The 23,566-nt window shown below is 33.3% G+C and overlaps 2 protein-coding genes across 15 annotated transcripts in view; one reads left to right on the top strand and one right to left on the bottom strand.

Moving 5' to 3' along the window:
• Window positions 1–3,452: 3,452 nt before the first annotated feature.
• On the bottom strand, window positions 3,453–12,871 carry LOC136035731 (zinc finger protein 182-like). 8 transcript variants are annotated; one of them, XM_065717692.1, is made up of 3 exons: window positions 11,985–12,871; window positions 8,170–8,269; window positions 3,453–6,377 (listed from the first exon to the last, which is right to left on the bottom strand). In XM_065717692.1, the coding sequence occupies exons 1-3, from the start codon at window positions 12,060–12,062 to the stop codon at window positions 5,551–5,553; spliced, it is 1,005 nt and encodes a 334-aa protein (XP_065573764.1). In that variant the 5' UTR covers window positions 12,063–12,871; the 3' UTR covers window positions 3,453–5,550. The 8 variants fall into 8 exon arrangements, with proteins under 8 accessions (XP_065573764.1, XP_065573769.1, XP_065573765.1 ...); XM_065717697.1 differs by having other exon boundaries at window positions 3,453–6,387; window positions 8,170–8,249; window positions 11,985–12,084; XM_065717693.1 differs by having other exon boundaries at window positions 8,170–8,249; window positions 11,985–12,084.
• An 877-nt stretch (window positions 12,872–13,748) lies between these two features.
• The window catches only part of LOC136035729 (small RNA 2'-O-methyltransferase-like), a 60,024-nt gene continuing 50,206 nt past the window's right edge, over window positions 13,749–23,566 (top strand). For 2 of the 7 annotated variants that reach the window (XM_065717685.1, XM_065717691.1), the window contains exon 1: window positions 13,749–13,869. The gene's annotated coding sequence lies outside the window, so the exon portion shown is untranslated. Of the gene's footprint in view, window positions 13,870–13,898; window positions 13,996–14,037; window positions 14,305–18,633; window positions 18,760–23,566 lie in introns of those variants that run through there. The other 5 variants (XM_065717686.1, XM_065717687.1, XM_065717688.1 and 2 more) reach the window with 5 other exon arrangements.

Below are 23,566 nucleotides of genomic sequence, written 5' to 3'. Positions count from 1 at the left end.
AAATGACTATTTCTAATTTAATTTGGTACCTGATACGCCTGCCAAATCTCATCGTCCTAGCTTATCTGGAAGCTCCTAAACCAGCAAAACCGGGACAGACAGAACGACAGAATTTGCGATCGCTGTATGTCACTTGGTAAATATCAAGTGCCATAAAAACGCCTTATCAAGATGAAGGCAAAATCATGACTTAAAGCAAAAAATAGTCAATTTAAAGTCTTGTTAATTCTCAAAAGAAAAAAAGATCTTATAAGATTGAAAAATACCAGTAATATTGCGAAGACGTGAAGACAATATTGTCTTGCAACACCAGAAACTGTCAATCAATAATGTAGAAACTAAAACTCCTAATACCTCAAGAGATCATTCTCTTCGATTTTTCTCCTCGCCAAAACCCATTCGAAATCTAAATCGAACCCTGCCGAATGCAAGACTGGTACGTTTTGCCAGAGGTAACTACACATTCCGACAGGAACAATATAACAATTCCACGTAGAACAATAATCAAACAAACGAAAGTAGAATGAACGAACGCTCACATGTAACAGCTGGGCATCACAGGGAAACGATACAAGCCTCCAAAACCCGTAGGACAAAATTTTGGCGGCAGGTATTTTTATAGCTCCACGCCTGTGATTATTCCATTTTTAAATGCAGCCAATGGAAAAATGTCACCGAGTAGCCAATATTTATTTTTTGGCCCTAATAGACTCAGGGGTGATGGTAAATATAATAAACGCATCAGTGTTCAACAAATTACCCAACTATATTAAACAATGAATAAGTAATATATGCACTAGCCTGTCGAGTGTAACGGGACATAATTTAGACATTAAAGGGTCCATACATCTAACGCTACGCAAAGATAATAGAAACTTTCCTACTCGGTTCATAATTTGCAAAAACTTAACCCATCAGGCAATAGCCCATCTCGTCCTGGCCGAGTGAGTTGGTGCGGTGGATTCGGGATCCTTTGTCTGAGAGGACACGGGTTCGAATCCCGGGGTATCCAATTCTTCTGTGTGGGACGGGGATCAGTGGTGTGACTCTGTAAGCATAGCCAGAGTCGACCCAGCTCTAAATGGGTACCTGGAGAAATCTGGGGAAGGTAAACAGGAAGGGTGTGCGAAAGCACAGGATGGCTGGCCCCCAACCCCCTATTGCACTTCCTGGCTGAAGGGCCAAGAAACAGAGATCAGCACCGCCGGTAAGGACTGTAAAGTCTAATGCCGTATCCTTTACATTTTTACCTTTTACCATCAGGCAATAATAGGTGCCAACTTTTTAAAAACAAATAAAATATTATTAGATGTTGTAAGTACAAAATTCATCTACCCCACAGAAGATAGAATAAGTGTAAATAGTATAAAAAATAACACGGTAAAGGAAAGCATTGGCAACATCAAGGAATATAGCGAAAAAAATCAGGAAATATCCAATTTATGACAAAAAATAGTAAATAAAGAAACCGCCATTAAAAGACCAAATGGCAACATTCAAAGCTCAGTAGATAAAAACCTTGCTGAAAAATACTATGGATTTTTAGTACGGAGAACTAAAATCCCCTCAAAATCAATGCAAGGGCTCAAATATCGCAAATGCTTGAACCAACTAATTACAAAAATTAAACTTGGGTCACTCACCATTTGAGGATATCCCCAAAGACTTAGCACGGGAAGAACAGATTATAAATTACGAAAAGTGAGGTTACATTTAAATAACCAATGCCCATGAAAACGATCTGATTACCCTAAACAAAGAGACATGCTTGGTGGAAATACAAGTTGTATCGAAATGGACGGAATAAAGAAGTCAGAGGAAAACTTATTAAACAGTATAAATAACCAAAACTATAAGGAGTACCCCTTATCTAAGACTCAAGTTCTTGCAAAATCTGACTTAACCATATCACCGATATCCCATTAAAACAGAAATTATGCGAGTTACTCTGGGAGTTTAAAGTTATTATCTCCATATCTGAAGATGACATAGGCCTAATCTCGGTCTACGAACATGCAATCCAAACTACAGGGTTACCCGTGGCAAAATAGCCTTATCGTATTCCATACAACATAAGGACTGGTTAATAATTAAAATCCAGGAACTTGAAAAAAATGAAATAACAAGACCCATCAAAAGTCCCTATTCTACACCCATAATTCTAGTCCCGAAGAAAAATAAAGACCTTAGGTTAGGTATAGATTATAGACCTTTAATAAACAAGCGGTTAGTGACAAATTCCCTCTAGCTAGAATAGATGAAATCCTAGATTTCATCTTAAATAAAAATAAAATATTTACTTCCCTAGATTTTACAAAGGGATACCACCAAGTAAAAATAGCTGAGGGCGATGTATATAGAACTGCATTTTCCATAACAGAACGCGGCTCCTACGAATATTAAAGAGTGCCCTTTGGACTCAAAACGAGTCCAACCGCATTACGTAGTCCTTCGCTTCACTTACTGAGAGGTTCAAATAACATAATTCATTTGCTTTATGACGTGATTTGTATGGATAAAAATTCAAAAGACCATTTAATCACCCTAGCTTAAATGTTCGAAAAATTCAGAGAAGGAATTTTGAAATGTTGACTAGAAAAACTAAATCTGCTTCAACCAGAGATTACACTTTCGGGAGTAGTAGTAACACAAGGCCAAATATCACCAGACCCCAAGAAAGTAAAATCAGTTAGAAATCTTAGACTCTCCCCCGAACCACTAAACAATTAAGAGGAATTGTGGGATTAACAGGTTATTTTCGAAATCTATACGAAATTACGCCCAGGTGGCGAAGCCCCTGACTGACCTCATACGTGGAAACCCACAAAAGACTATTTGGTCAAAAAAAAGCTCAAGATTTCGTGGACTACTTGAAAAAAGTGTTTATTTTGGAACCAATCTTATCATTAACAGATTTCCAAACAGGAAAATTCGTAGTTACCACAGATGCCTCAACCAAGGGAAGTGGGGCAATCGTCTCCCAGATAATAAACGAGGAGGAAAAAATTATAGCATATGCATCTCGTACCCTAACACCAGGAGAAAGCAATTACTCAGCTACCCAACTTGGATTAATATCAGTAATTGTTGTTTTTTATAGCAAAGAACGAACTCAAACCCATTAGAATTATTAATAACATATAGGAATGTGTAAATATAATTGATCAATGCATTAAAAATTTCATCCAACAGAGAGTCGAACATCGGTCACCCACGTGACCAGCAGGTATGCTTCCCATTGTACTATTGGAGACTAATGAAAAATAAGTTATATACAAGAAATTATAATAAAATCGTTAATATACTAAATAAAAGTTGCAGCAGTAGCTAGCAACATAATAAGGGACGATCATGTCCCATTGTAAAAAACAAAGTTACATTAAAGAGCAAACTGAAGCCCCTAGTAACTGAAGTATTAAAACAATTCATTATATAGATAATAATGAAATACATAATAATAAATAATTATATTAAAGAACGAATTATAGAGAACAGTGATCAAAGTAATTAAATAAATAATCTGGGTTGCAGCAGTAGTTACAATTATGATAAAGAACAAACTCTAGACCACAGTAAAATTAACAGTAGATGCAACCTAGTAAAAGATAAACAAGGCCAATAATAACCAAACCATGGTTTCAGCAGTAGCTGCATACACAAAAGCATGTAGATAGTTATGTAAAATGTAGTCATACTTTTAGAGTTTAAAAAAAATATGTTTGTTGAATTGCAATTAGAGTAATTTCTGAGAACTTTAAATAAAATAATTTTATCTCATGGATAACTAAAGTTATCATATAAGTTCCAAAAATATCTATAGTGTCTGAGCAAGAATTTTTTTGTAAAAACTAGAAATAATCTAAATTTTAAATTAATTTTGATAATTTCTTTATAGTAAAGAACAAAATCAAGACCATAGTAATTATTAATCATTAATTGGGACTATGAAAGTTTCATTGGTATTATGGCTCTAGAAATGGCTGAAACCTAGTAAAGAACAGACTAGGGCACTTATTGGACTTAATTAGCAACTGATTCTTTGAAGTTTCTCTCTTACTGTTAAAAAAAAAAAAATCCATAGACTTTTTCCTGTTTGTAATTTTAACAAAAGGAGATATTCAATCCCGGTTGCACTGGCAGCTAGTTACATTAAAGGATTGATATAGATCATCATAAATGGTTTCAGTCAAGTAGTTATTAATGGAGATTCTATTTAGACTTTATATTGACAAATGTGTAAAAATTACCTGAAAAAGGAATTGAACCTGCGACCTTTCGAGTAGAATTACAATACACATCCACAGCTCCATTCAAGTTTTCAAGAACCCAATTTTACAATAGTTTTTTATACTTAAATACGATCTGGGTTGCAGTGATAGCTAGAAACCTAGTCAGAGACAATCATACCCCCTAGTAAAAACTACAATTACCTATAACTCCTAAAAATACAGGCAAATCAAAACAAGAAGTACACTACTAGAACCGCCTTGTCCATTACCCCTGTATAAGAAAACTTACTGTCTCTTGTCTTGTCACTTAAAAGAACTTCGCCAAATTGGAGCACTCACTTAATGAGCACACCCCCCCCTTCCTCCCTGAGTATAAATTTTGGTGACAATCATTGTTTGAAAGATTTACTTTTGTAAGGACATACCTAAGCCTGAACTAATCATTATTACCTGTTTCAGTCCAAAAGACATGCAAAGAAACTAAAAAAAGGTAGGTAAACATTAAAAGAAGAATAAAAAAGACCTTAAGGGGTTGTAAATCAATCAGGCATACATATAGAGACTTAATTGGGGAAGGGGAGAAAGTCATAGCCAAAGAAAAGAAAAAGTTGAAACAAATGGAAAAAGAAAAATCAGTGAAGAAATGAACAGAAGTATTCCACAAATCAATGAATCAAAAGGCAAAAAAATGGCAAAAAAATGACAAAATATTATAAGATAAAATAAGAGCCAAAAAATGAAAGCAGATTACAATAGGGCTCAGCAAGACCACAGAAATTGTTATTGTACAATATGAACTAGCAGATTTTTTCTAAAAATGTGTTGCTATATGATCAAATAGATTTAATCAAAAGGGTATGAACCCTTTTATGCACATTCAAATTGTTTGACACAGAAAAAGTTTTCTCACATACATCACATTTAAAGGGTTTCTCCCAAGTGCGCAGTCTCTAGTGCTTAATCAAATTGCTCGACACAGAAATTTTTTTCCCACATAGATCACACTTAAAGGGCCCCAGTGTGCACTCTTTGGTGCTTAATCAAATTGCTCGACACAGAAAAAGTTTTCTCACATATATCACATTTAAAGGGTTTTTCACCTGTATGTACCCTTTTATGCACGTTCAAACTATTTGACACAGAAAAAGATCTCTCACAAATATCACATTTAAAGGGCTTTTCACCTGTATGTATCCTTTTATGCACATTCAAATTGTTTGACACAGAAAAAGCTTTCTCACATATATCACACTTAAACTGCTTCTCTCCAGTGTGCAGTCTTTGGTGCTTCATCAAATTGCTTGACACAGAAAAAGTTTTCTCAGACCTCACATTTAAAAGGTTTCTCACCAGTGTGTATTCTTTGGTGCCTAATCAAGCTGCTTGACACAGAAAAAGTTTTCTCACATATATCACACTTATACGGTTTCTCCCCAGTGTGTACTCTTTGGTGCCTAATGAAACTGCTTGAATCAGAAAAAGTTTTCTCACATATATCACACTTATACGGTTTATCACCAGTGTGTATTCTTTGGTGCCTAATCAAGCTGCTTGACACAGAAAAAGTTTTCTCGCACACCTTACATTTAAAAGGTTTCTCGCCTGAGTGCATTCTTTGATGCTTTTTCAAATCGGTCAAGAGAGAAAAGCTCTTGACACATACATCACATATAAATGGTTTCTCACCAGTGTGTATTCTTTGATGCACTTTCAAATGACATAGTTGAGAAAAGCTCTTGTCACATACATCACAAAAAAATTGCCTTATCCCTATATTCGTTTCTTTCCGTGTTTTTAATAATCTGTGTTTCTTACCATGCAAAGAAGTTTTAAAATATATATTATGATTGTCGAAGTTGTTTTCTTCAGAATCGGATTCGAATGGATTGAAACAAACACTTGTACAATGATTTGCTCCAGCATTCAGTGATGCAGGTCCTTGTAAGTCTGATTTGGACAAGTTTGGTGACAAATGACCGTCATTATCAAAACAAGTGGTGCCCAGTTCTTGGGTGTCAGGTTCAAGTTTACATGACTCTGAAAGACAGCAAAAAATACCCACAGGAATATCTTCCCTTTTAGGAGACAAAAGGTGGTTTGGAAATTTAAAAAGCTCCTCATGGCCACTTTGTAAAGCTTCTTCAACTTCTGAAAGAAACTATAAATAAAATGAACATCAAACACATTGAACAGAATAACTAACAAAACAAGTCCAGCTGTTACCCCTTTTCAAAACACTGGCCACAAGAATAAATAATGACCCTTATAAGGACAGAAATCAAACTATATTTGGCAAATAGCCAACACAAAATGTGTAGATTTAGAGTTGAAAAAGAGTCCTGAAAATGCATCTACAGGTTTATCAGTTGATAGGCTAATGAGTTGGCTAATCATCCTATTTTCCTTTACTGTCAAAAAACAAAATTGTTCAATTACTTCTATTTTTGCATCTTAAATTCATTTTGTTTCAGATTCCATACTCATAAAATGATTTTGGAAAACATATACATATCCAGGAAAGTGAATATATACCCTACTACCTGTTTGACTGATAATTGATATAACTGATTGCTGATAAGCTGACAATTGAAATATTTTCCCTTCCAGTTCTAATGAAATAACTGAAAGATTGTCGCCAATTAAATGTATCATTTTTTCTAACCCCCCCCCCAAAAAAAAAATTAGAATCTTCCTTTTAAGAAGGCTCTCAATTGACAGCCAATATATGCCTAGAGGCAAAATTGTAATTTTAAGACACAATAAACATACAAATCCAGAGTACTTGAGTTCAAACTATAATTAGATCCAATAGGGCTTAGACTTAAATCTAAAAACCAGCGTTGATTAGAATCAACAACAAATCCATAAAATGAAAATATAAAATAAACACAAAGACAATGTTTCCTGGAAAATACAACTTGAACAAATACCACATATTTATGAAAAAAAAGAACAACAATAAAAACAGTAGTTGGAACATAAGTGAATATTTGCAGGGTGGGAAAGAGAAAATTGTCCAATATCTACTAAAAAAAAACATAGAAAAATCAAAAAAAAAATTGAACCCCTCCTACTCGAAATCTGTTGACAGCAATACATGAAACTAACAACACCTGAACTGCTCTTGATGACTAGAAAACTGGGAGACTTGATAAAAATTAGACAAGTTGAAAAAGCCTGATGGTATTATGTGCTTTTAGCCAAGGAAATAATACAGATAAAAATAGCAGGACAAATACAATAATAAATGTCACAAGATAAAAAACCCACAGCTTGTAGGTTAGCTACCAAGAGGGGTGCTTAGTGTTACCTGAAAAAAGAAGATTGCTTGATGTATCATCTTTAATCACCAACATATACCTTTTCATAAACTCTTCTTCCTTTTCTTGATCCATTTACAAATAAAGAAAAGATAATCACAGGAAACAAACAAACACCAAGTAGTGTAATGAAAAAGATTGTAGGTAATTTAGTTAAAAAAAAATATACTTATTATGAGACAGAAACTGGTCCCTATAATTAATATATAAATTATATTATTAGGATCATTACAAACTAGTTCTTATAATCAACAGATAATTATTGTAGCTGCTGCAAAAAATAGACTCTAGTAGGAATGCTTTTTTCTTATTGCTTTCTTAATTTGCTTTCTAATTTTTCTTATTCTTTGTACCTGCAAACATGAAATAGCAAGAGAAAATTTTTCAACTTAAAGACTTGTTGTCTCATGAAACTAAAAAAATTTTAGCTAATAAATTCGACTTTTGTGTAGCAAAATAGCCCTTTCATTACCTAGCTTTTATGCATTTGCAATGTTCTTAACTTTTTGTTATTTTTACTGAAGAGAACTTTAGAAGGAAGAGGAAAAAAAAGCAGCTATTCACTCTGGAAAACCAGCTTACTTTTTATTTTGTTACAAAAACTTTATTGGATAACTTACCATTTTTAACAACATAAGTCTCAGGAATGGTGATAGGCTCAGCTATATTTGGAATTTGAGGCACATCCATAATATTATTTCTGAAAGAAGTTGTTGTAAACTATAAAACATATAATACTATCAACAACAATTGAGAATGACTCCAGTTTTACAATCTTTCTACAAAACATGCAGATTGTTATGCATTCACTGTGATGGAATTTCAAACTGGTATTTTTCTTTTCAGTTTTACAAAAAGCTTCTGAAAATGATTCCTTTTTCTCTTATTTCTAATTTCTTTCTTGTTCCTTGAATTTTCTTGAAATAATGTATATATCATAAAATTGCAGAATACAGGCTTTTATTACCTTGAAAGAGCAACACTTTCTCAATCATATTTAAAGCCCAAACTAGGACCCAGGAAGATGCATGAGAGTTTAGCTACAAACCTTGTCTTTATTTTAGAACTTTCAAAATTACTTTGATGAAAGGCTGGTTGATGGTTTTAATGATTAAAAAAAATTCAATAAATCTCGAAAAGTAATTGATTGCTTAATTCAAATCAGATCATAGAACCAAGATGATTAAAATGACTCCTCTGTAGATGATCTAATGATGTAGCATATGCATGTCCCTGAGTGTGGAAAATTGATTTTTCCTTTTGGCAAATATGTTGTCACTTTATTTACAAATATCAACATAGGACTAATTTTAGTAATTATCCAAGGCATTTGCTATTTTGATCATACAAATTATGTATTTCCACAGTCCATAATTAGCTGTTCCTACCTAATGTAGTGACAACTGATCTAAAATTAGATGCAGATGTAATATAAATATTCACCTGATAAAAACCCTTACAAACAAAGAACTAGCCTCTAAAGAGTTAATAAATGATCCTCCCCCCCACAATAACTGGTCTTGGGTGTGGGGGTTAATAAGCAACCCTATCCAAAAAAAATTGTCTAGTCAATACTATTTTTATATAATGGTTATTATTATTGCAACTGCAGCAAACAACTGTAGGAGGAAAATGAGACAAAAACTACAACTGTTACAATCAAAGTTGCAAGATCTATGTCTTTTTATACTAGGCCTGTATTAGTTCTGTGTTACACAAAATGTTACCCATTTATAGAAGGGTTTAGGGCAAATTTTTTAATATTTTGATAAATGCCTAAAACAAGGAAACAACCATTAAATAATTGCAAAAACAAGATCCTACCACTCAGTAAAACAAATAAAACTGAGTAAAAAAAAATAATAACATGAAACATACTTTACAAGAAATAAAAATTATATATGGGTGCATTGATAGGAGGATAAGATATACTTCAAGAAATCTGAGCAGATACAAATCATATAAGACAAACCAGCTCCATAGCTCTGTCGATCTCACAGAGTGAGCCAAAAGGAAAAGGGCTAAATAGTATTGACTGAAAAGCCTGTCTGCTGAATAAGAAGAAGAAGGAGGAGAATACAGGGTTACTGCCTATACTCTGTATGTTGGAAATGCATTTTATGGTAATTTCAATGAAATAACACTGTAGCTTTTTTCTTTCAAAAGCAAAACCTTTAAGAAAAAAACTTTTGTAAATTGACACAAATGTTACACATTTTGGTCTCATGTTTAAAAATGGAGAAACTATAATATTCATGTACTGACGTATTTAAGAAATATTATTATAATAAATCCATGCATGTACACTAAAAGACTGTGATGCATTAACTCAGCATTGAATTTTGAATTACATTAAATATTTTTATCTTAGTTCTACCACGTAATAAGGGAGAGGGGAACAGAAGCAAAGAAACTTTTATCAATAATAGTAGGTTAAATATTTTTTAGTGATTGTTACCAATCTACAGTTTCAGCTGTTCTTAAGGAAACCTATTAATATCAGAAGAGCACTATTTGGTCCCTTACTAAGACAGGTAAAATTCTAGTTTAGAAACTTTTTGTTATCTTGGAGAGGGCTTAGGTTAGGAAAATGAAATTTTCAGTGATGAATCAAGGGCCAAAAACATACTCCAAGAAGGTATTGCCAAGCTTCCATGCTAACCATATTCTAATTCATAAGCCTTAGAAATTTGCTTATGTGACAGGTCTTAAACCTATTCAAGTTTTGACAAAACAACATTTTACCTTTATTTTCAGTTATCAGTTTCTTTTTCCCTTGTTTTAGTTCTTAAAATACACTTCCTGTTATTTGAGTAGAATTTTAATCCATATAAATATTGTTTTTTTTTTTTGGTTTTCTAAATTAAGGAAATGTATTTGTGGATCTTTGAAACATCATAAATTAGGATTGAGCACAGTTGCAGTTTCATGAAAATCCTGAGGATGCAGGGGGGGGGAGTTGGAGCCAATTCTCTCAAGTCAAGTAGACATGACAGTGAAAACTAAAAAATAAACCATTTGGCACAATAAAGGTACTATTAAGAACTATAAAAGTACTTTACAGTATTATAAAGGTAAATATGTACTAAAAAAACTGATCTGTTTATGTTGTGATGCTTGAATTATGCAGGTTTATCTTAGTTTTGACTAGATTTTGGGAAACTAAATTTCAGTTTTATTGGGAGGGGGGACAAACCAAGGTTGGGGATGGACAGTCCCCTCCCTGTTCCATAGCAAATCACACTCCTGATTGAGCAGAGTTCTGAAGCTGAAATCTGTCTTATTGTACATCATTTAAGCAGAAGATATATTTTGCTAGGTTTCATTTTTATAACACCAAGATCCTTTGTCACCAAGAGTAAGGTACCTCTAAATGGAGAAAGAAGGAAGTAGGTTCTTAAAAGAATCTTCCTGGGACATATGTTAGTTTATACACCCACACTTGAAAGTTTCATTTTCCTAACCTAACCCCTATCCAAGATAGCAAAAGTCACCTAAACGTGAACTTTACCCTAGGCTATAACAATCTGCCCCAATGATTCATTATATAGCCTTGACTATATGTCCCATTATTATTGAAGACTGGTATAGGTGAAAGCCTCTTTGTTGAAATGTATCTTGAGTAGTAGACTATATTGACTTGATACAATCTAATGTTTGTTTATTTTTGCACCAAGACATTTCTTAATGGTAAAAAGTGCCAGTTTCAAAAAATAAGAAGGCAAAACTGGCTTAGAATAAAGGCTAGTGAAAATAGTACCAGCTAGTTTTAAAGAATAAAAAAAATACAAGTATTCTTATAGCTTAGGCTAGGCTATATTTTCATGTGGCCTATGTGAATTTCATTTTTATGTGTGCAAACCATTTGGTGGTTTAAATTGTTTACAATTTTTGATGACATATAAAAAACAAATTTTTATGTTAATAATTGGTCACAGTTAAAATATTACAAGGTCTTCAAAAATAATGTGAATTTCTTAAAAAACTGATAATAAAATGATGTAAAAAAAAAAAAATTACAAGTTTTACTATGTTCATGAGACAATAAATTTGAATCTAGCTCCAAAAATTAGCAACCAGAATCACTTTCCACCAGCATTCTAGTTTTGCTAACTGAAAAAATTATTCTTGCCTTAATAGGCCATTAGATAGGCTAATGGTCTAGCAGCTTTCTACTAGGCCTAGTTCAAATAATGGAAAATAATGGAAATAAAGGAAGTATAGAAAACTAAGCTTTCTTTTTCAGCTCCCTAAAAAGGAAGCTGATGGGGAACTTTTTCTTAGAATATTTTCTGTTATTTGAAATTAATTAAAAGTGTGTAACAATAGCCTACCAAGAAACATCAAAACTTCTGGTGGAGGCAAAATAGGCTACTACAAATAAATACTTGGCGGGTCAAAACTAAAAATATAACACAGTACAACAAATCCATACTTGGTTATTCAAATAAAAAGTCGAAATACTTGAGTATAAATAAAATGTTATAAATTTGCTAAAAATATAAACACTCATTTGGATGTTGTTGTTGTTGTTGTTTGGGGTTTGACGCGTTCGACCAATAGGTCATATGCGTTCGTATCACTCAGTTGTTCTGTGCCTTCTATGATCACTAGCTTGCTTGGGTGTCACTTAGTCATTATTCACTGAGCCAGAACAGTATCGCTTGACTTGCTAATGGAGGGGGGTTATTTGCCTGCAGCAACTGCCTGCGTTGAAAAACGGGAATCAAAATACTGCAACTATACATTGTCAAACATCAATTAAAATACATGTACAACACAATGATAAAAAGTAATACAAATTTTACACATTATAACCAATAACAATACAACCAAATGTCGATAAAATATACCTAAAATGATAAATGGGGCAAATCTAAAAATCCTATTGAACAGGTAATAATAATTTAAAAAAAAAAAAAAAAAAAAAAAAAAAAAAAAAAAAAATTATAGGGAATGAACCAAACCAGTAGTCTTAACAAATCTGCCTAATAGGTTTGTGCTTAGTTTTTTAGCCCAAGGAGGAGACGTGTGATGTCCCAGAACAGAACGCATTGTGAATGCACTAAATGCCTTCTCACAGCAATTTCTTAGTACTTCTCTCTCTTTTTCGTATTTTCTACAGTTAAAAATGATGTGGCGTATATCTTCATACACTCCACAAGTGTCACAGTTGGGGGATGGAGCCATTTTCCACTGGAATAGTGTTGATTTTGTCTTTGCATGGCCACATCTAAGACGAAATAGGCAGGTAGAAAGGATGCGAGAAGTGAGGTACATTTCTTTTGAAGGCTGCTTATAATCATAAAGATCGAGGAGCTGAGTATGAGAAAAATGGAGCCAGGCCTCTTCTTCTTCAAAAATTTTTGAGCTAATTGAAGAAAGAAGTTCAGGACCAGTGATGGGGGTTTGGGTGATCAGGCCTAGTTGGGAGGCTTGTTTTGCAGCCTGATCTGCTAGTTCGTTTCCTGTTATACTACAGTGTGCTGGAACCCATATGAATAGAACAGATATACCCTTTTTTGCAAGTTGAGTAACAAAATTTTTCAATCTCAATGGCAACATTTCTTGCTTGGTGTTGCTGGTGTGAGAGGTAATCCAGAGCTGAAAGTGAATCAGAGCAGACAATATACTTCTGGTGTTTGCTCTCTGTTTGGCTTGATATGGCTTGAAGTGAAAACTTAATTGCCATAAGCTCTGCAGAGAAGATTGTCAGGTTAGGGGGTAAACGGTATGAAAGAGACAGGCTCTGGGAGGGTATAACTACTGCACAACTGCATTTTGTTACTGTCTTTGAGCCATCTGTATAAACTTGAATGTATTCCTCATATTCTGCCAGCTTTCCCAGGAATATGATTTTCATCAGTGCTTGGGGGAGGCCCTCCTTTTTTTTTATGGTGATCTTAGGAATAATCAATTCCTTAATTCCCTTGGAGGCACTAGACAAGTCATCATCCAAATTTACAGTCAGCCTGCCATTCTCTATGAACTCTTCCATGCCCGGAAGGCAAAGAAATCTCTGGAAAGAAGACATCTCTGTTGGTTTAAAGCGGATGTCAGGTCATTTGGATGTAGCAGTTCGTGCAGAGATTCAGTCCGTTTTCGTGTGTGAAAAACTGTCGACGATTTGGCAAATCTTGGCAAGTACCTATTACAAACACAGCTAAGTAGGTATTCTTACCTACTACCGTATTCTTGGCAAGACTTTTAAATGAATAAAACCATGAGCGTGAAAAATCAAAGTCTTTGATGTTTCCGACTGAAGTTCTTTCTACTTTTATCTTTTGGACTTCAATCGCGTAATAAGGGCTAAAACAAGAGTAAAACTACCCAGTCATCTTTTTTTAGGACTTATGCTCATCCATGCTCATACGCTTATTTGAAAATTTTGCCTTAAAACGTTGTGATTTTTGTGCCTCCCTTTGAAAAGATACAGACGTATTTTGGTATGCAATTCTGCAATATGTTAAGGAACTATGAGTCTTCTTAACAATAATTTTCAAACCTATTTTAGCAACCTGAACTCGCAAAACCTCTATAGTTCTATTTATTTTGCTCACACTTACATCTAGAATCCTTACATCATTAGTAAAGTCTAAGTCCAGTAAAGTTTTTCTTTCCTGCTACCACTACTGCTATTATTTTTAACTTTGTTATTGCTGCTCCTACTGTTACTAATACTCCTACTACTACTACTACTACAATTACTGCTAAAGCTAAGTGTATTTAGTAAAAACTTCAGTGTAAGCCAAATGGTAAGTTGAACTAAATCAAAACACACTTTGCACATACAATGTACAAAAAGGGCATATGAATAAATGATTTTTGTTGTCCATCATCAAATAGGCTAAATGGATTTACAAAAATTGAAAATGGAAATAAAAAGAAAGAAAGAAAAGTAAACATAGAAAACTAGAAACAAAACAAAAGAGGCAGTTCCAAACACTGCATATCAGACTTAGTGTAATGCTAGCAAAGTACTATGGTGTGGTATGTATTCAGTGTACATTTGGATTTTTTAATTCTTTTGCTATCCATGACAAAGGAGTCCACAATTTCATATTTTTCTTCACCCCAGAAAGGAGATTCTAAAGCTATTTTCCTTACTTAAAGAATGTGGAATGGATTTCCTGTCTATCCTTTTGAATAAAAATAATCTAGAAAGGAGAAACCAGCAGAAAATATAGCATTACAAAATAACTTAATAGCCTTACAGGGTTAAGGTGATTATATGGGAATTTACAAAAAACTGACATGCTTTATTCTTTACAAATTTTTCCTGAGAAATGCCAAGATTAGTAGTTTGCAATTGGGCTCAATATCAGATAGTACCAGTAGGCCAAGATATGCTGTTTAGCAGGTTTAGCCTCTGTATCTCCAAAAGGGGCAATAGCCAAACCATAATGTTTGGCTTTGTGGTTAAGTGCTATAAAATTAATTTTCAACAGGTTGAAGGCTAAACCATTCTTTGTGTGTTTTATGAAAAATACAAAAATCATCTTCAATTGCAATAAAGACCTTAGATCAATACCAGTGAAGATACAGCATACTAAAAGTGGCTAATGTGGTTCAACAATGATTTTATTATACCAAAGGGGCTGATGTAGTTGCTCCATGCCATTTACCTTTATGAAAAACATTTGCTTTGGTGAAAACTAACAGATCTAGACCTCAGATCTTTAGTTTCAGACTCCTATACATATACTTCTATACATATCTTGGAAAGTAGTAATAATAGAACAGCCAACTCCATGCTTAGGAGCAGAAAGCAGAATTTTTTCCAAAAATACCCTTGACAAATGCTTGTAAAAAAATTAAGTCACAGGAAAAAACACTTTTTCATCATATTCATGAAAATTAAGTAGAAGGTTCACAATAAATTAATGTTCATATTCATAGCTCACAGCCTTTTTAAAACCAAACTGGGAATCTGATGAGCAACAAAATCAGTAATTGAGTCAATTATGAAGAGTTTAAGAATCTCACAAAAAACCAGTGAAATATTTATTGGCAGACATGAGGAACTGGTAGCAGATCTCTCCCTTTTCAATCACAGCTGCCATTAGACCAACACTTAGTATATTAGGTCCTAAACCACAATTTACCACAACAGATCCCAAGTCTGTGATGGTGGGTCTATGATGTTTGGTCTAACTTTCTAATGTACAACTTCATGACTCACACCCTTTTTAAAACCAAACTGGAAATCTGGTGAGCTACAAATATAAGCTAGCAAGTCAATAATGAGAAGCTAAAGATGTTTACAGGAAACCTGTACAACAGCTATAGGTGGATATGAAGAAGAAGTGGTGTGATCTTCCCCTTTTCAATCACAGTTGTTATTAGACTAGCACAAAGTATATCAGGCCCTAAACAATAATGAACCACAATGGACCCTAACCTTTTGATGGTGGGTATGTTATAGTTGGTGCCAACAAATACATTGATATAAGTTTGAGCCCCTTAGGAAGTTGGCACTTTTGAAATGTATTTTCAATTTGGTTCATCTATGTGGTGTTGCTAATGCTATTACAGCCAAAATACCAAAGAATTTCATGGATATTTTGAGGATGGAGGATAATCATGTTTCTTCAAGATAAAAAATACCTACAACTCTAGCAAAGTTTCAGGGGTACCTTATAAAATCTTGAACTGACTGCTAAAACTCATAGAAATGGGATGGCTTGCTGCTCACTAGTACATTAAGAGCCTTTTGTTTTATCCATGGTGTATTTTTTAGTAGAACTGTGCTCTTTGTACCAGCTTCAGTAAAAAACCAGTAAGATGTTACAGAAAAAATATCACCAAGAATAAAACTTCATTGACAAAGCCAAAAATTTCCTCAAGTATGCACTCAACAACCTTCAAGACTCTTATTTCTATCACCAAAAAGATTTTCATCAGATATTTGCAGCCCTAGTGTGGAAATTTGATCAAGGCTCTAAGTTTAACTTCATCAAAGAAAGGTGTCTTAAAGGCTGTGTAAAGATCAATCTATCAAGCCTGAGCCATTTCTTATTATTAAAAGTTATCTTTCCATCAGATGAGTATGTAAAACATCTTTTGAGATTAATGAATAGAGGTGAAATAGTGCCTAAAGGTGTGAAAACTTTCTGAAAAAAGTGTTTAGATTTTAGAATTACCCCAGCAAAAAAGACACTGAAATGATTCCTTCTGATCTTTTTTGAGGTCTCCTTATTTATTATATGTTAAGATGGCCTTTTCAACTTAAAGGATTAGCATTCAATAACAAAAAGTAGAGCAGACTTATTTCCAAGTCTCATGCAAAAACTATTATTGACTTTCAATGGTGCAAGCCACTATATGTTTTTAGTGACTACAAAACGAAAAATTTGAGCAAAATGAATATAGACTTAATGTAAAGAAAAATATGTGAAACAAGAAAATCCACAAATGAAAGAGTTTTCCAAATATAATGGAATTCATCGAAGGTTTGTTGTTGAATTAACATTCAAATATAAACTCAGAAACATTTTTTTTTGATGAGTAATTTTGAGACAGTAAAGCAAGACAGGTTAGAAAAAAATTAAAGCTGGTGTGATCATAAAATTGTGACTGGGAACAAAATATATAGTTTTCTGTTAAAAAATTATCTTAGCAAAATCTAAAAAATATCCACTATTGCAAAAACAGGTATGTAGCCCCTCCACACCCTCATCAGGAAGAAACATTCAAAAGCTAAGGTAAAAAACATTACTGAAAATGAACTGGATTTTTTTTTTCTTTTTTGAATGTAAAGTAAAATACTTTTAACAAGGCAATGCCATCTTTTTAAAAGCCAGAATTACTTAAAGAAGAAAAATAAATTTAACTTAAACTCAACAAATAGTCCAAATTTTAAATCAAGACTGGACACAAAAAAACCTTAATGTTTATTTTCTATGTCATTTCTTCTTTTGCTTTGCCTGATTTGTAAATTTTGCTTTTAATCATTTCAAATTTTTATTTGAACAAAAGGCCACTACCATGTGCTATTTTTTCCTTTTCAGGGCTCCTATGTAATGATATTGACCGTGTTCCAAGTACAGTTATAACTCTAATATTATTTTGCAGATTTGTGCTTCCAGATTCAGCCATAAAACTATATGATTGCCTAGACATAGTATATTTATCACCAAAGTATATTTGATACATAGTATATTAGGTCACAGCTGTACTGTTTCATTAAAAAAAAAAAAAAAAAAAAAAAAAAAAAAAAACACATAGTAAAAGTAGGATAACACTTAAAAAAATTACTACAAATTGTGGATAATTAAAAATATGAATGAAATTCGATAAAAATCATCACAAATAGCCCTGTGGCTTGTAATAAATTGGCATAAGTTTGAAAACTTTCCTAGCCACTTCTTTGGGAATTCGGAATCTTAGAGAGACAAAGGGAGGCAAGGAAAAGTTCTTGTATATGGCATGGAGGAGAAAATAGCCATTCACCATATGTTAACCTGGCTCCTTTATTGGACAGGGGTTTTATTTTCTATTTATGTGTTCTGTTTATGTTTTCCTATGTTTATACTCTGCTTTTGTTCCCTTGAAGATTGAAATAAAAACTATTGTTACTATCAGACTGGTTTATGTTCAGAATCTTTTTTAAAATGTGACAGAAGTCATCTTGTCTCAAAGTAAATACCTGTATTAAATTTGCTTGTAACACCTAGGAGAAGAAACCTTGACAAAAAGGAATTCGTCCAAAAAAGTTTAATTTCAGGTTAAAGAAATCATACTCTTTTCCATCCCATCCGGCATCCTTCTAGGATTTGGCAAAAAGTTATGAAACTAAAGTCATTATACTGTTTTTTTTATTAAGAGATTTTCTGGTACAATCTATATTCTCTTTTGACACAATTATAGATAATGACCTTCTTATCATGTTGAAATGTGAGATTGGAGAAAGCACCTTTCTGGGATGAATTTATGTCCTGAATTTTTTTTTTCCCATGAAGATGTTCTGAAGCCTCTATCTCTTTTAAATTCTTAGGCTACTGCCCAGAAAATCTGCCTAAACATTGGAAGTAGGCACATTTCTTTTTAATTTTGCTCTGAGTCTACTTTTCTTTATTTTTTAGGCACAAGGAATCATTATCCAACAATTTGATAGGATTCCAAATCATATTGTCTAATTGGCTAATTAAAGGTCTTGACCTAATTAAGATTGTCATATTTCCATCCCTATAGAGGTAGAAAGAGTAAAGGTAAATTCTCTTAAATATCCTCCTGGGTATAGTTGGAGAATAGTTGCTTTCCATAATGAGCTATGCTAGAAGAAAAAGAGATAAGGTTTTAGATTATTAATTTTATGTTCTTGTATAGATAACCTTGTATTTCTGACAAATTACTCCAGATCCCCTGGTGGTTTCATATACATCCTTAGGCTATACAGGCAATTAAACAGAAAGGAATAACACAAAGGAGTTCTTATGTTATGCCAGATAGCTGTACTTAATTATTTGGTTAAAAAATAATTGCAATATGTCAAAGCACCAAAAAAAACTATTTCTTTTGTTATTCTAATGTTTGTAACACCAAAGACAGTTTTGACTTCTTTGGTTATAGTCACATCCACCCCTTCTTCCTCTGCTAGTTGGCTAAGAATTTTTTAATCTTGGTATAGTATTTTCTTCAGGTGTCTTCTGTATAGACTTGGACTATATCAGGCCTCATTTGACAGGATAGGATTTGTTTCACAATAAACTATCAGCAGGGCTGTTGTATCACTAAATTTCCTTGGAATACAAAAAAAAAGTAAATTCAAGGTGCTAATTTTCATACTGCCCCAATATAGCCTAGTGAGAAGTAAAATATAAGTAAGATTTACTGTGTTTGTTTTGAAGCTGAAAATTTCGAAACAAGGTGTTTTTTTTTTAATGACAATTTGTAAAAATACTCCAGAGTGTAGTATTATTTTAATTGCTGAATATAGTAATTTTTTTTTTATGTCAATGTTTGTTGTTGTTTAACTTGCTTATTTTAAGCATAAAATCTTGATTGCTCATTAAGTTCATTGTAAAAACATAGTAGATAATTTTAATATTATTATATAAGATTGAAACTCTCAGCCATTTAGGTCAAAACCCTCAATTACTTAATAAGCCATGTTTAACTTACAGTACCTTTTATAGATATCAATTAAGTAATGATTTTGCAATTTATATCCACAAAGTAAGAAACGAGCTTTAACATTGAATCTATTGCTATTGAGAATTCAGAACAGTTATTTTACCAAACTTTTAGTAAGACAGTTTAGTACCTTAAATTGCAGCTTGGAGCTATCTAAGGATTTTTTCCTTGCGAAGCTCTGGAGTTGATGATATTTTTCCTTGGGAAGCTCTAGAGTTGATGACTAAAGTTTTTTATGTTTATTTAGTGACTGGGTGAAGTTAGATGATCAGTAGCTTTCCAATTGAGTTTACTCTCCTGTCAAGTTTCCAATATGATATTTATCACATTGAAAATCTTTATGGGCTATGGTTAGTACAATTCTATGCAGCAACATAACATTTATAAACAAAAACACACCTTTAAATCCAAACTAATAAATTAAAGAAAATGCTATGTGTCATACTTGCATCCACTAGCTTTCCAAACTTCTTAATCCCCATAAAGTTAAAACCATTTTTCCATTATATACCATTCCAGAAAAAAAATTTTCCTCAGTCTATATAACTCCTTACCAACACCCCAGAAATAGGCGAAGTTATCCCCCCATCTCCACACATTTGGCAAAAAAAGACATTCTTTTGCCTTGCCCTTCCCAAATAGTTTTTTATCTTCAAGTTGTTGATCTTGTTTTGCTGGTTTTGTCTACTTTAATTATTTTTTTTGCAAGATCTCTTTTGGGGCAGCATCTTTCCCATGTCTACATGTGGAAGGAGTTAGCTGACCTAGTACTGGTTTTGATATGGGGCAAAAGTAGCAATAAAAACATGAGGAAAGTAGGGTTTCATGTTTACTCTGAATTATGATGGTCAAGTGGAACAATACAGTGGAGAACCCAATAACTGGAGAAAAGCTTCAAGAAGTAGGGGGTTGGGACTGGGAAAGACACTTGTCTTTCCCAGTTTCCCCCAAACTGGGAAAGACACTTATTGAGTGTCTATTTCCAAGGTAACTTGCAAGTTCGTGCATATCTTGAATAAATTTCCTTTTCTCAAGTATATATCTGCTCTCATAAAACTTACTTGTCATACTTTAACCACCCTGTCTTATTAGAAAAAGGTCATTCTCAGTGCCCAGCACCCTTGACAGTTGCATATATGGTAAAGTTGGTCCTAGATTCCCCCTTTTGCTACAAGTGTATGACTAGTGAAGAAAGTGTTGTTCCTTTTCAACAGTATTTAAATGTGACTCACTTCTAGCAGAGGTACAGAACCAAAGGACCTGAGATATTTCTCATACAAAACCTTAGAGACAGACTCAGTGCCATTTTAGCTCTGCATCTATCTAATGTTGTAAATGGTAAAATTGGTCATAGTAGAATTCATAGTAGTTATCTTGTAAAACTACCCAAAACCTAGAAGAAACAGGCTTGAATATAATATTGATATTGTGATATTTACTTGACAAACAGCAGAACAAAAGAAAGTGATATAATCCCACTAAATCACAGATAATGACGATCAACTTCGTGAAATCTGCTCCTGTTTTTTGTGACTCGACCCCACGCGAAATGCCAGTGAAACATGTTAAGCTTCTTGGTGTCACAATGTCTAATTATCTTAAGTGGGACACACATGTTTCCAACATTGTTAAACAAGCAAATGTTTCACTATCCATTTTTAAGCTTGCTAAACAAATTTAATTTTCCTGAGATACATTTCCTCCGTGTTTACTTATCCTTTATCTGGCCGTTATTGGAATATGCATGTCTGGTCTGGCATTTGCAACTTTCAAATGAACTTAGTGACAAAATCGAGTTGGTCCAAAAGCGTTTGCTCAGGATCATTTACAAAGAAGGCAAAATTCCATACTCCTTCCTCCTTAAAGCTGCACACATTACCAGCTTAAAAGAAAGGAGGGAAAAAATTTGCCTACTTTTCGCTAAATCAGTCATTTCCAATCCCTGTACTGAGGACTTACTCCCTGATTTTCATAATCCCATTAGACCCCGACTACCCCGGTCAGCCTCCTTAGCAATCCCAACTTACTCTCTGATCCATGCTGTTACAGAGAGGTTTCGTAAAAGTTTTATCCGCTTTATTCTGGAACACCTTAATAATAATTCGTGATTATGTACTTGCCAAATTCCCCTTTTCCTCTATTGCCGTTTTTATTCTTGATTTACTGCAATTTTATTGTAATTTAATTGTAAAGTTTACTGATTTGCCCTTTATCTTTGATGATTTTGCTTTTTTGATTTCTTTTTAATTTTAAATGTTTGACTTAATGTACTGATTTGAATTTTTTTCTCAGCTTTTACTGACATATAAAGCGAACTCGGCTCTATAGAGCTTGTGATAGTCTTTTGAAAATAAATATTATCTTGATCTTATATAATTGTTAATTGCACTGGTTAATTTTGTTATGTAGTGTTTAAAATATATTAGTATTTGATTAGTCCTTTTCTTGCAGTACATCATCTTATTTAAATATTATTATTCTCTTTTGACAAATGGATTATGTAGTTTTTCTATTAAAACAATTTATCAAAGCAGTATCATTTGGCCCATTGGTCTGTGGCATTATTACCTGGTCTATGACTCAAGCAAACCTGGCGTTTTTTTGCCAAGCGTTTTTTTTGTGTTGCTACTCTAGCATGAACACACTGAGCTGTAAACACTCTACTGTTGCAATGTCAGTCAATCATAATTGATCTGATATGTCATAGATCATAAGCCTTTTTGTATTTTCATTGAAAATAATTCAAAAAAGGATGTATCCCCCCCCCTACACGTTAAAAAAGACACTGTATGCTCCTCTTTGTTTGTGAAAATTAATTACACATACATGCATGATGGCGGGGTCATTTTTCCTAAATCAATTGAAAATAACAATGAAAACTAAAAAATAATGTGTTACTACCATAAAGGCAAAGATAACACTAAAGAAAACTGACAAGTTTCTCTGGATAGTTGAATTATGCAGGCCTCTCTTAGTTCTGACAAGATTTTTTTGCAAAAACTTAATTTCAACTAGGGGGCAAACTTGGGTGTGGAGAGGACAGTGGTCCCCCCCAACCCCATAGTAAATTACGCTCCTAGGAGAACTAATAGGTAGAAATTTTATGAACATAAATAAATTCAAGTTTAATTGAAGTACTATTTAGTTTAAGGCATATAAATTGGATTAACATTCATTTTATTTATTTATAATAAATAGGCTTTGATGTGCTTAGGGTTGAAGACAAGGGCTAATTTGGGCCCAATCTCCTGAACCTTCAAACTGGTTTCAATTTCTGAACATGCTAATCAAAATATCTAGCATTTCTTACAATTTTCCTCTGCCTTCCCAGAAAGAAATGTTTATGACTTTCAGTTTAGTTTTTTTGTTATATTTCATCTTTAATCACACCCATTCATCAGCAGAAAAAAGTAAATAAATAATAAATGATAAGCCTGATCTCTTCATTTTGTTCTGCTTAGATCTCAGAGTAGGTATGAAAATAAGCAATAGTTTATTTTGCCCTTTTTTTATTGTAGCAACAATGGACAATTGAATTACTGTTGTCAATGATTGTTTGTCTAGTGTTTTATTATTGCCCAATGTGCGTTGCAATACCATCCTACCCACCTCTAAGAATTGCTTAGTAAAAAAACGCCAAGTGTGTCTCCAGCCTAAAAGAACATCTGACTTAACAGAGTGTATCAGAGCAATAAAGTACATTAAAGTAGAGGTAGTTATAATTTCTAAATGTTAAGATGTTACCTGAAATACAATTTTGTTTGCAGTTAAAGATAATTTACAGTTTGTGGTAATGAGCTGTAAGTAAAGAGCTATGCACTTTATTAGTAATCAAAACTCTAAGAAACATATTTTGTATATCTATGGACAGGAATGGAATAC

Source organism: Artemia franciscana, chromosome 14, assembly GCF_032884065.1.
Source record: "Artemia franciscana chromosome 14, ASM3288406v1, whole genome shotgun sequence".
In the NCBI taxonomy this organism is placed as follows: domain Eukaryota; kingdom Metazoa; phylum Arthropoda; class Branchiopoda; order Anostraca; family Artemiidae; genus Artemia; species Artemia franciscana.
This window is presented reverse-complemented; position numbering and strand designations above follow the sequence as displayed.

What these genes read in the sequence shown, in the direction of transcription:
- LOC136035731 (XM_065717692.1), bottom strand. Translation starts at nt 12,062, where the DNA reads ATGAGTGTTTATATTTTTAGCAAATTTATAACATTTTATTTATACTCA. An exon ending in CTTTTTATTTGAATAACCAA is followed by an intron (nt 8,270 to 11,984) that starts GTATGGATTTGT and finishes TATGTTTTATAG; the next exon opens with TTTACAACAACTTCTTTCAG. An exon ending in GACTTATGTTGTTAAAAATG is followed by an intron (nt 6,378 to 8,169) that starts GTAAGTTATCCA and finishes AGTTTCTTTCAG; the next exon opens with AAGTTGAAGAAGCTTTACAA.